This window comes from Suricata suricatta, chromosome 14, assembly GCF_006229205.1.
Source record: "Suricata suricatta isolate VVHF042 chromosome 14, meerkat_22Aug2017_6uvM2_HiC, whole genome shotgun sequence".
NCBI classification, from domain to species: Eukaryota; Metazoa; Chordata; class Mammalia; order Carnivora; family Herpestidae; genus Suricata; species Suricata suricatta.
In genome coordinates this window covers 49,300,117-49,313,213 of record NC_043713.1, presented here as the reverse complement: position 1 = coordinate 49,313,213, position 13,097 = coordinate 49,300,117, and the positions used below count along the sequence as shown (strand labels likewise).

General features: G+C 39.4%; 1 protein-coding gene across 2 annotated transcripts in view; it reads right to left on the bottom strand.

The window, feature by feature from the left end:
• Positions 1 to 655: 655 nt before the first annotated feature.
• Positions 656 to 13,097, bottom strand: part of CLUL1 (clusterin like 1) — a 28,497-nt gene continuing 16,055 nt past the window's right edge. The window contains exons 6-8 of one of the 2 annotated variants that reach the window (XM_029922651.1): positions 5,267 to 5,481; positions 2,055 to 2,239; positions 656 to 719 (exon numbers count right to left, since the gene is read on the bottom strand). In XM_029922651.1, coding sequence (XP_029778511.1) covers positions 2,060 to 2,239; positions 5,267 to 5,481 — 395 coding nt within the window. In that variant the 3' untranslated portion in view covers positions 656 to 719; positions 2,055 to 2,059. Of the gene's footprint in view, positions 720 to 2,031; positions 2,240 to 5,266; positions 5,482 to 13,097 lie in introns of those variants that run through there. The other variant, XM_029922650.1, reaches the window with a different exon arrangement.

Genomic DNA, 13,097 nt, shown 5'->3' with positions numbered 1-13,097 from the left:
TATATATATATATATATATACTGTAAGAGTCACCTTAAGATGGCGACTGAGTGGCCATTTCTCTGGGGACTGGAGGAGAACATGTGTACAGACGACCCCCACCCCTCACTTGCAGTCCTGGGATGTCCTGCCCCATTTGGAAACAGCCAATCATGAAGTTCCAGCTTCCCATCACCCTGACAGAGAAGGCAACCTATTCCATCCCACCACGTCCCTGAAATGCCCTTCTTTGATAATCTGTCCTCCCAAGATCAAGCCCAGAACCCCCTCACTCATAAAACCCCCCGTGCATCGCCTATCAGGTGCGACTTCCCTGACTCCCCACTCCCGGGGTCATGGGACCTCCCCTGGGAATCACAGATCCCAATAAAGGCTTTCTTGGCTCCATAACCTGGTCTCTTTCTTTCCTCCCATCTCTGCCTCCATCTATTAAATCTTACATATACCACATCTTCTTGATCCACTCATCAGGTGATGGACATTTAGGCTTTTTCCAACATGTGATTTTTTTTAAAAAAGGAATTTTACTTTAACTCAATTTGAATAGCTATTAATCTGCCATCCAACATAAAATTAACAGTACTTCATAATATAAAACTGACATGCTTTCCTGGTCTTACATTTATTACATTATTTTATACACTTGGGATTTTAGGTCTCAGAGGTACCTGAAGAGGTAATTCTACTTGCCAGGTGTAGGATGTATCAGGTCTCCTTACCTTTAAAATAAAAGCAGCAATCATCAAAATATTAATGAATAATTTTAGACAGTATATTTTTTTCTTGGGATAAAGTTCAGAATGTGTAATACAGTAAATGGTCTTGGCTTTTGAAAAAATTAATATATAATAAAACAATGGAAATCCATATTTTTTAAGGAAAAGAAGGGAGGTGGAGGGAAAGAGTGGAGGGAAGGAGCAAAGGGAAGGGGATAGAAGGCCAGGGGGAAAGGAAGAGGAAAAAGGAAATATATCCAGCGGAGAAGTTTCTCCTTTTCTGGAAAGTGAAGTATCCTCTCCTCAATTCCCAGAGGCTCCCAGCCTTGGGACTAGCTACATGCCACCTTGTGTCATTGTTGTGTGTATGTTTTGTAACCCCCACCCCATCCCCTGCTGGATAGCGAGCTCATTGGGGAAAGAATCTTGTCAAATTTATCATTTTCTCCTCCACTGTACCTGGGTTTGTGCCTTCACTTAGTAGATGCTAAAAAGATATTGATTGTTTGACTATTATAACTTGAAAAAAAAGTTCTCCAAAATTTAAAGGGACAGGCAGCGAATCCTGTAATACCTAGCTTAAGTATACATTGACCTACTAATAATATCTCTTATCAATGATAATTTAGAATTAAAATTTAATTGTTCTTAAAAGTGATCTTATTACCCAAAGAGAATGTTACATGGAAATTATATTGTGCCACTAATTTAGAAGATATTAAGCTGCAACCTACTTACCCATTATCTTGTTTTTAGACATTAAGATTGTTTTTTTTAATTAAACTATTTTAAATAATTTTGCAAATACAATTTTGGGGCTGGGTAGGGGGCTTCTTTATTTTTATTATTTTAAGTTTTTATTTTGTTTTGAGAGAGAGACAGAACGAGCAGGAGAGGAGCAGAGAGGAATGGGAGAGAGAGTATTGCAAGCAGTCTCCGTGGTGCTAGCACGGAGCCCTACTCGGGGCTTAAACTCAGGAAATCAGGAGATGATGAACGGAGCGGAAACCAAAAGTCAGACTCTCAACCAACTGAGCCCCTCAGGTACCCCTCAAATTGTTTTTCCAAAAGCTATTTTCAAAATGGCAACAACAGTTTGTGTTCCTGCCAATAACATATAAGAATTCCAATTTCATCACACTCCTATCACGATTTTGTATTTTTTTCATTTACACATTTGATAGGCATATAATGCTATCTTGTCTTAGTTTTTATGTCTCTGATTATTGATGAGATTGAACATATTTTCCAGGTATTTTAAAACTAGTTTTATTTTTCCCTTTTATGGATCATCTATTCCTATCAACAAGGCATGTCTAACCCAGGAACTCTGCTTACCAATTTTAAAAATGTTTCTTAAAATGCTGCACAGTTTTCTCCAGCATGTAGCTAATCAAGTTAGAACTCTCAGCACTTTCTTCAGGAGGGATCTCCAATGTGAAACTGGGGGAAGGCAGAATGCTCACATCCATCATTGTTTCATTTTGTTTGGAAAAATTCCCTTCACGAACATCTGGAACCACCTAAGAAGAAGGATTGTATGGTAATAGATTACTAACCCCCAATGCACATTCAGGATTAACTTAATACCACATTAGTCAGGATAGGCGAGGTTGTGCTGAGGTAACAGAGTAGCCCCAACATCCCAGTGGCCTCATACAACAAACGTTTACTTCTTGCTCATGTTACATGTCCATTTCGGAGCCTCCAACGGTCAGAACCCTGACTGACAGTGGCATGTCATTTCACGGCATGAGGCATGGCTTTCTTTGTGGCCCTGACAGAGACAGAGACTGCATAAGTCCTGCACTATCTCAGACTAGAAATAACCCTTTCAGTTGTCTTCACACTTCACTGGCCAGAAATTGCCACATGGCACCATTTAACAGCAGGAGTAGCTAGAAAATAGGAGTGAGCAGACAGAATATTTGGTGAGCGCTACTGCCAGAGTCACAACTATTAATGTGATGCACCAAGTTTCGTACTGAATTTTCCTAGGAAATTTACAGTCTATGGTTGTATATGTGATTTTGATGAGAACCAGTCATCTGAGAGTCATGGTGGTCACTCAGTGAATTCTTAAGTGCGTATACTTTGATTTTAATAATTTAAATGAAATTGTACTGACATGCAAGTTGATGTAACCTTAAGAGAACTATTTAAAAAATGTCTTCAAATAACCCCCTCATTAAAAAAAAACAAAACTAAAGCAGACTATTAAGAAGCCAAATAAAAACTGATACTTTCTTAATTCTAGTTTATAAAGAAATAGCTAACATGATTTCTCCCTGTCCTTTTCCTTTTGGTGACTATAACCCACATAAAAACTGCATAAAGCATCCTGTCTGGTTTAATAAATAATTATAAAGCAAACACCATGTAACTACAACCTAAGGGGTATCAGTTTTTTTACTTGCCAGAACTCGCGTATGCCTCTTCAATGCGTGCTGTGTTACGGCTTTGCACTCTGTTACATGATAAAATAAGAGCTGTGTTGAGAAAAAGAACTTTCACGGGTAGTTCGGCAAAGTGGCTAAGTCCAGCAATTCTGGAGGAATGCTGCTTGGGTTTAAACCCCACTTCTACCACTTGCTAGCTGGGTGACCTCAGACAAGTTGTTTAATTTCTCTGTGCCTCACCTGAAAAATGTGAAAAATAATACCTTATAGGATCACTGAGAGTACTAAACAATCTGGTGTGTGGAAAAAGTCCTTAGAACATTGACACATAGTAAGCACTCGTTAGTGACGATGATTATTAGAAGAATGTATCACTGAAAACCGTAATTTTATTTTATATGGAGATTTTTATACAGAACTGCTTTTGTTATCGATATAAAGACTTTTAGGTAAATCTATCAGTGTTACCCAGAGACACTAGAATGGAAGCAAACTGAAGCATAGAATGGAAAATATGATAATGAAAGCAATTAACTCTCGGCTGTAACTTTCCAAAGATTGAAAGCACTGCTCAAATTTTTCTTTTGATTTTATTCAAGACAAGACTTTTTCCTCATTAGCCAATAGTCTGTATTTGTGAGGATGATCAAGTATATTGAATTATTTTACTCTTCTAGAGTATGTTCTAGCTAATGAAGGAAATAAATCAGAGAATCAGCCAGGTTGAGAGAGTGACTTTCAGAACCGTTGGACTGTGGTCAACATTTTACATCATGACTCAAAGATACACATCTTACGTATATATGCATAAATGCATATTTACACACATGTACACACACGCAATGGAAATAAAAGTTCCATGATATCTGCATGTGATTTGTTAAGTACAATGCACTTATATTTTCTCCTCTAGTCTGCCCTACTCTGTTTTGTTTGTTTAATGTGCCGGATGTGACACTCTAAACCTATGTCTCAAACCACACATGAGCCACAACTTCACAGTTTGAAAGAGAAAAAGTATTAGGACACAGAATGTCACATAAGTCAGGTTTCCTGGAAATGGATCCTGAGACTGTGACGCAAGTGATTGATTAAGGGTGCCTTCAGGTGACACTTTTTGGGGGATTAGCAAGCAACATAGACAAGAGGGAGCAGCTAATCTAGGATTGGCTTCAGGTGACCTCTGGCCTCAGCTGGAGGCAGCCGGGAGCTCTTAAGTGGCCCCCGGGGCAACACCTTGGGGTAGGAGTGAGCAGTTAGTAGCAGCACCAGCCACAGTTGGTAAGAGGCTTCTTGGCAATCTGAGTGGCACACTACAGCATACGCTGCACAAAGCATTGCTTCTTCAGTTGCTCTGCCCAGGGATTTTTGTATCCAGGTCTTTTTAGGAACCCATTGATACTAACCTCATCAGGAGTGACTAGCCTGGTGTTTTGTTTGTTAACATACTGCCTATTGTGGAGGTGAGGGTAGGAGGAGTTGGTCAGAAGAGAAATTCAGTCGTGGATTTATGTTATGCAACAGGAGCTATTGATTGAACGTGGGAAACATGGTATAAAATGCAATTTAAGATGGCACTATGTTTTGATGTGAACATAATTCTCAAGGTAAGTCAGCAGCTTTTTCTTTCAAAAACTCTTGAGAGCTATAACTTACAAAGCTCTTCCTTTGAATAAGGAACCTCTACTAATGGCTTTACAGATATCTATTTTGAGGGAGCTATTACTATTTCCATTTTTCAGGTGGAAAAACAGACCTAGAAAGGGTACAGAATGCTCCCAAACTTACTCAGCTGCTAAGTATTAGGGTCAGCATTTGAACTTTGTTGCTTCACCTGGAACTCCTATCTCTCAAAAACTTCATTGATCAAGTTTCTTCAAGGTTACTTGTATAAGTTAATTATATTCCTATAGCTCTAAGCAGAATTGGCCATGTCTGGATTAGAAAATATTCTGCATTTTAAATTGGTGTTCTTTATAGAATTTCTTGTTTCTAAGGACCATGCACTACATTGTAGCAGGTCAGCCTGAATACAATCACGAAGGAAATTTGAATATCCTCCTACAGCTTGTTTTTAAAGGCAGAATTAACAGAAAAAAATCAATGTATGCACACGTAATCTCCCCATCAGTTCCGGGGTCTCTCCATTACCTTTATGGAGTTGAAGATGCTCTCAGTTCCTGGGGTCTGGTTTGCCAGATCAGCCACCCAGCCAAATTCCTCTCTCATCTTCTCCATCAGATATGTGGTGTCCTCCAGGTGACGCTGGCTCATCTGGAGAATCTGGGCATATTGCTCATGGGACACGTTGACCAATTTGAGGGCCTCATGTACTTTTGTGTGCAGTTCAGGTACATCAGGACAGTCTAGCAAAGAAGAAATTAACATGGTAAAAGGAAGTGCCCATGAAATTTGGAGGTGGGTGATGTGGGTTTAAATTCCAGCCTTTTGACCTTGAGTGAGTTTTCAGTTAGGTAAAATGAACAATTGCTAAATTGGCGATTTAGTAAATGTTCCTTTTCCTTTTCCTCCTTCTTGTAGTGTCTTCAGAGGCAGTGTCTTCAGGTCATTAGAACTACTCAGTGATATTCTGATGGGGACACATGTGGGATGGGGCTTCCCTGCACCTTGAAGTTGACGTGGTAATCTTCAAAGTGATGTGTCTCACTTCTGGAGGAAGCCTAAAGAACAGTTAAGGATTTCTCATGTTCCCTTTCCCCTGATGGCAGAACTAGTTCTGTTCCATATAGTGGAGGCTGCATTGTCCTGAGCAAAATGTGTAGCAGGCCCTCCACGCAAACTGTAATTGACACAGCACAGAGTGAAAAATAAACCTTTGTGCTTACAAGCCACTGAGATTCTGCAGCTCTGTGCTCTATTGCACAACAGCCCATCTGAACTGAAACAGGATTATAGGAATTAACATAGCTGTGCTGATGAGCGACTTGCTTGATATTGTGTAAAGATTATCTGCACCTTATGGACGTGTCTGTGTCAGGGCATTTGGGACCATAAGAGGTTCTTATGGAAAAAGACCACAGACTTTTTAAACTATGTCTTTTACTGTTTACTAAAAAGCTATGCTTTCAGGAAGATAGGGGTAGGAGAGAATCCACCAACCAGAGCTGGGTGACTACCTCATCTGAAGTCTTCTACATCAGTTTATGGGTTTCTTTTTGATACCTAAAATATAACACAAGAGTCCCTGGCATGTAGTACTTTTTCAGAAATCATTTTGAGATCTTTAAGAGAGGGAGACCCTTGCACTTAGAAGGAAACCAATTTGTAAGAGCATACATTTGAAAAGTAATTCAAAAAAAACATTTTGAAAACAAAGGGAGCTAATTTAAGATATAGTACACATTTGAAAGGGGATTCAAATATTCTTTTAAAATGTCTTCATGTGCAACTTCAGAGTTGTTAACTTTTAGAATACTAATATAAATATATAGATTTTAATCATGGGGAAGAAGGTGGTGATTTTCCTCATGATTTAGGCAAGCAGAATTCTACAAGGGGCACTCATTTCCTCTTTTAGAGAGCACCACACAAGAAAAAAGAGTTTCATGGAACAAAATCTTCCTGCAAAATACAATCACACAGAAAGGAAAAAGTAAAACTATTCACAGATGACATGATCTTGTATGTAGAAAGTCCTAGGAATACATACACACAGAAAACTATAAAAATTAATAAATAATTCATCAAAGTTGGAGAATACAAGATCAATATATACAAATCAGTTGTATTTCTATACACTCTGAACAAACCAAAACTGAAATTAAGAAAACAATTGCATTCACAGTAGCATCAAAAAGAACAAATTGCTTATGAAAAATTTTTTTAATTTTTTAATGTTTATTTTTGAGAGAGAAGGAGTGAGCATGAGCGGGGGAGGGTAGAGAGAGAGGGCAGAGAGAAAATCTGAAGCAGGCTCCAGGCTCTGAGCTCTCAGCACACAGCCTGACACGGGGCTCGAACCCATTAACTGTGAGATCATGACCTGAGCTGAAGTCAGACGCTTAACTGACTGAGCCATCCAGGTATCCCCTCCCTTTTTAAAACTTTTTAAAATGTTTATTTATTTTTGAGAGAGAGAGACAGAGCATGAGCAGGGGAGGTCAGAGAGAGAGGGAGTTCTTATGAAAAAAAATTTTTAAGTGGAAGACTTGTACACTGAAAACTAAAAAACATCTTTGAAAGAAATTAAAGAATATTTAAATAAATGGAAAGACACACTGATGGATTGGAAGACTTAATATTGTCAGGATGGCAATACTCCACAAATTGATCTGTAGATTGTTGAGTTTCCTTTCTGCAGAAATTGGCAAGCTGATCCCAAAATTTATATGGAAATGCAAAGGGCCCAGAATAGCCAAAACAATCTTGAAAATGAAGAACAAAGTTGGACCATCACAATTCCCAGTTTCAAAACTTTCTCCACAGGACAACAGTCAAGACAGTGTGGTATTGACTTGGGATAGACATGTGGATCAATGGAATAGAATTGAGAGTCCAGGGCAGGTGATAGACATGGAGGAGGGCACTTGTGGGGAAGAGCACTTGGTGTTATATGGAAACCAACTTGACAATAAACTATTAAAAAAAAAAAAAAGAAAGAAAGAATTGAGCATCCAGAAATAAACCCTACACTTGCTGTCAGTGGGTTTTCAACAAAGATGCCAAGATAATTCTCTGGGGGAAAAGAACAGTCTTTTCAAGAAGTAGAACTGAGATAACTGGATATCCAACTCTGAAAGAAAGAAGTTGGACTCCTACCTCACACCATATACAATAATGAACTCAAAATGTATCAGAGACCTAAACCCATTAACTAAATATATAAGTCTCTTAGGTGAAACGTAAGTATAAATCTTAGTGATCTTGGATTAGGCAATGGTTTCTTAGATATGGCATCAAATACAAAATAAATAAATATATAAATAAATAAAAGAAATAGACAAATTAGGCTTCACAAAAATGGAATATTTTCATATTTCAAAGGGCACTATTCCAAAAATAAAAAGGAAGCACATGGAATGGGAGAAAATATTTGTAAATAATATATCCGATATGGGTTTAGTATCTAGAATATATTAAGAACTCTTACAACTCAATGATAAGAAAAGAAAACAAATAACATGGGGCAACTGGGTGGCTCAGTTTGTTAAGCAGCCAACTCCTGAGTTTGGTTCAGATCATGATCTCACAGTCTGTGTCTGGCTCTGCACTGACAGTACAGCACCTGCTTGGGATTCTCTCTCTCCTTTTCTCTCTGCACTTCCCCAATCATGTTCTCTCCCTCTCTCTCTCTCTCAAAATAAATAAATAAACATTATAAAAATAATAAAATTAAAATATGGGCAAAAGATTTGAATAGACATTTCTCCAAAGGAGATACACAAATGTTCATATGGTAGGTCAATAGGTTTCCAACTACAAGAGCAGACAAGCTTTAATTTACAAGCACATTTCAAGTCTGCACTTTGGTCACGTTTGCCAGTTTACATGGAAATTCACTGAGGACAGACCCATGACCAAGCCCAGATTCATAGACTGGAAAAATAGACCCTATCTCTTGATGGCAGAAACCACAAAATACTGTGGCCATTTTGTTTATAATCTACTATACATATGTTTCCTTCTGCCTAGGAGAGTTCCCAGTTTATGCCTGTTGTTCTTAAATAATTATTATTGCCTATGTCACATTCAAAGGAGATCTAGTTTAACTGATAATTATATAGTCATATAACCAAATGGGCAGGAGACAGAAGTTCTTTGGTATAAATCCCATGTACCTACCAGTTATATATTAAGTTTTTTTTTAAATTTTTTTAATGTCTTTTATTTATTTTGAGAGACAGAGAGAGACATTGAGAGCAGGGGAGGGTCAGAGAGAGATGGAGACATAGAATCCGAAGACAGGCTCCAGGCTCTGAGCTAGCTGTCAGCACAGCACCCGACGTGAGGCTCGAACCCACGAAACGTGAGATCATGACCTGAGCCGAAGCTGGCGCTTAACCGACTGAGCCACCCAGGCGCCCCTACCAGTTATATTAAAAAATAAATATTACCTACAACAGGTGAAACTCCCACTCTGTCCCTTCCACTTCTCTGTCCTCTCAAAAGGAAACTACTATTTTGAATTTGGGTGTTTATATCCAATACCAGTAATTGATACGGGAAAAGAGGAAAATAGTCACTTATAGTAAATCTGTTTAAAATCAAGGCCAGCAGTGCCTGGGTGGCTCAGTTGGATAAGCAGCCAACTCTTGATTTCAGCTCAGGTCACAGTCTCATGGTTTGTGAGCTCAAGCCCCATGTAGGGCTCTGCACTGACAGCATGGAGCCTGTTTGGGATTCTCTCTCGCTCTCTCGCTCTCTCGCTCTCTTGCTCTCTCTTTCTCTCTGCCTCTAACCCACTCACATGTGCTTGCTCTCTCTCTCTCTCTCTCAAAAATAAAGAAACATTAAAAAAGGATCATCTATTATAAAAATTTTAAAAAATAAGTAAAATCAGGACCAAAATATATGGTAAATAGTAGATAAACAAAAAGGTTTATGATGGCTTGGAAGATATTTATCAAATATAAGATTTATTTACTATAAGATTTATAAGATCTTGTATCTATAATTATAGCTCTGTGCATAGTCTTAGAACAAGGGGGGTGCCTGGGTGGCTCAGTCAGTTAAGCTTCTGGCTTCGGCTCAGGTCATGATCTCATGGTTCACGGGTTCTAGCCCCACATCGGGCTCTGTGCTGACAGCTAGCTCAGAGCCTGGAGCCTGCTTCAGATTCTGTATCTCCCTCTCCCTCTGACCCTCCACTGCTCACGCTGTCTCTCTCTCTCTCAAAATTAAGTAAAGAACATAAAAACATTTTTTAAAAAGAACAAGGGAAGAATCAAATATTGATTAAAGAGGCAAAATGATTGACAAAATGTAGAAGAGTTGTTTGTAATAGCAAAACATGGAAGCAACTTAAATACTCTTCAGGAGAATGGATAAATTGTGATATGCCTACAGAGATCAACACAGTCATGAATTAATGAATTAGAACATGTATTCATGTGGCTAAATCTCACCAACTATACTGTGTAACAAACCAAGCTGCAAAAGAATACATAAGCAATAATATTTACATTGTTAAGAAAAATTGTTCAAAATTGGAAATAAGGCAGAAGAATGGCAGCGTGCAGGGTGCCTGGGTGGCTCAGTCGGTTGAGCATCTGACTCTTGATTTCAGCTCAGGTCATGAAGCCTGCTTAAGATTTTCTCTCTCTCTCTCTCTCTCTCTCTCTCTCTCTCTCTCTCTCTCTCTCTCTCTCTCATTTTCTCTCCCTCTCTCTCCCTCTGCCCCTCTCTCTCCCCAGCTCATGATTGCATTCTCTCTCAAATTAAAAAAAAATAAAATGGCTGCCTACTTTTGCAATGTCATATAAAGCATTGTCTAAAAGGCCTATCTACAGATTCTTTCCTTCTCTAGGGAAATGATCCTTTGTTGGAACTACTTACTGTTGCTCAGGGCCAGAATCTATGCACTTAGATGAACATCCTAGGTTGAAAAGTTGCAAATATTTTTTTGTCCAGTAGAGATATAAATTATTTTGGTCTGATAGAAAACATATCTGCAAAACTTAGTTTCATTGCCCTTTAGGACATAACTAGTTTTATATTTAATTTTGCAATCTGACTTCAACATTCTATGTCTGACTGTAAGGACTTCAGTCTGTCCTGTACTCCTTTGAAAGAGCTTTAACACTTTGCTGATTCCCTCATTAATAGGATAAATTAATCTTAACATTTGCTCATTTTATAGTTGTACAAGTCATAGTTTTAAAGATTATACTTTGACAATTTAAAATTAAGACCATGTAACACATTACGAGGTATGCTGTGTGTGTTATATATACATACACACAATAACAGTATAAAGAGGAGGAAGAAATAATAAACACTGAATTCAAAATAGTTTCCTTTTGAGGAGAAAAAGAGGATGTGATCTGGAAGGGGTACAGAGGGAGTTTCATCTATTTTGGTGATGTTTTATTTCTTAATCCAGGATGTAGGTACATGGGTTTTTGTTCTTTTATTCTCTGTACATTTGTAACAAAATGCATTTTATAATAAAAGTCTTAAGTCACATGGGAGCATATTAGAACATTCTTTCCTTGATGTTTTACGTATGCAGCAGCCGATTAACATGGCATGTGTTCAGGGTACCTGGCTGGCTCGGTAGAACACGTGACTTTTAATCTCAGAGTCATGGTTTCAAGCTCCACGCTGGGTGTGGAACCTACTTAAAATTAAAAAAAAAATTTTTTTTAAACACATTGTGTAAGGATGCAGTCCGATCAGGCCCTCACCACCGGGCTGTCCCAGCCTTCCTGGAGCCGGTTGCGGCACACTGCTGCGGTGGAGCGGTGGAAATGGGGGGTGGCGGTCCCCCTGCCGGCCGCAGGTCCGATCCAGCCTTCCCCTGTACTTAAAGGGGAAGGCGCCGGCTTCTCCTGAAAGGGCGCGCCTTAAGGAGGGACAACTCCTGCTGCGCCCAATCGGGAGAGGCCGGCCGATACCTTTGACCTTTCTAGAGGCGGGCCTAGTCGCGCCCCACATGGGGCATCCTGGACCTACTCTGATTGGTCAACACTCCAACTATTGTGACTGGCTCCCACAACTGCCAGTATTGATGGGGGGCAGGGATTGGATCACTGTACACCTGTCATCTTTTCCTGTAATGCCCCCTCCCAAAGGCATAAAAGGCCCTGCCCTGCCTTTGTTCGGGGCTCTCTCCACGTGGCCAGCGGGTTGGCTGGAGACTGTGAGCCCGAGCTTAAGCTTGTAATAAAGGCCCTTTGCTTTTGCAGGCGTGACTCGGTCTCCCTAGCAGTCTCTGGTGCTTGTTTTGGGGTGATTTGGGGCTATTTTACAAACTTGGGCACAACAATTGCATGTATTGTATATTAACTAATGTGTCTGTCTCTGACGCATTATCTGATGTATATTGATTATCTGAGGCATTTGTATTATATTACCTGATTTCTTCCATATTTTTTCCAGTTTTACTGAGCAGTAGCTGGCAGATGTAAGTGTCAGGTGTGAAGTATGATGGTCTGATTTACATATGTTGTGAAATACTTATTGCAGTGGGTTTAGTTAGCGTCCACTGGGTCATGTAGCTACAACAAAAAGAAAACATTTTCTCCTTGTGATGAGAACTGTTAGGATCTCCTCTCTTACCAGGTTTCCTCTACGTCACACCGCGGCGTCAGCGCTAGTCATCATGCTGAAGGTTACGTGCCTAGCACCTATTTATGTCACAAATGGAAGCTTGTGTCTATTGGGGAGATTCCTCCAATCTCCCTTCTCTGTCTTCTGCATTATTTTATGATTGGGAGAGATTATTCATCAAAGTTCCAAACTGGATGAAAGGAAGTCATAGATGGGATGTTTGGGCGGGACTATTTTTGTACACAGGGTATTTGTGTACATTTTTTCTGGTATAAAAACTTCTGTAACTGTGACTTAAAAAGCAAACACTTGAATAATGAAAATCATTAGTATGTCAGACATTTTATGTAATCTGCAAAACACCTGCATAAAATAGATATTTCCATTCTTCAAATGATGAAACAGAGACGCAGAGTTGCTCAGTTTACAATTCAGGAGAAATAACAAAAAGGTCTGGTTTTTATCCAACCTTGCTTTTTAGAATGCCTTCCTTTAGCAAGGTAAAATGAAGAAGCACAGGAATCAAAATCTCTCTTGGCTTTTGTAGGAAAATGTTTTGGGGCCCTAGCAGGTGGGAGGAGTGACTTTAATTAGGGGAAGGGAAAGGAGATGAGGGGAGTGAGGGAGGGAGAAGGGGAGAAGTCGGGGGAGAGAAGGATTTCTCACCTAGGGAAGGATCCAAAGGCTACTCTTGGCCAGGTCTGGGAGGGGAAAGACTGCGTGAGGAGCCACTTTACGTAATTAAATACTA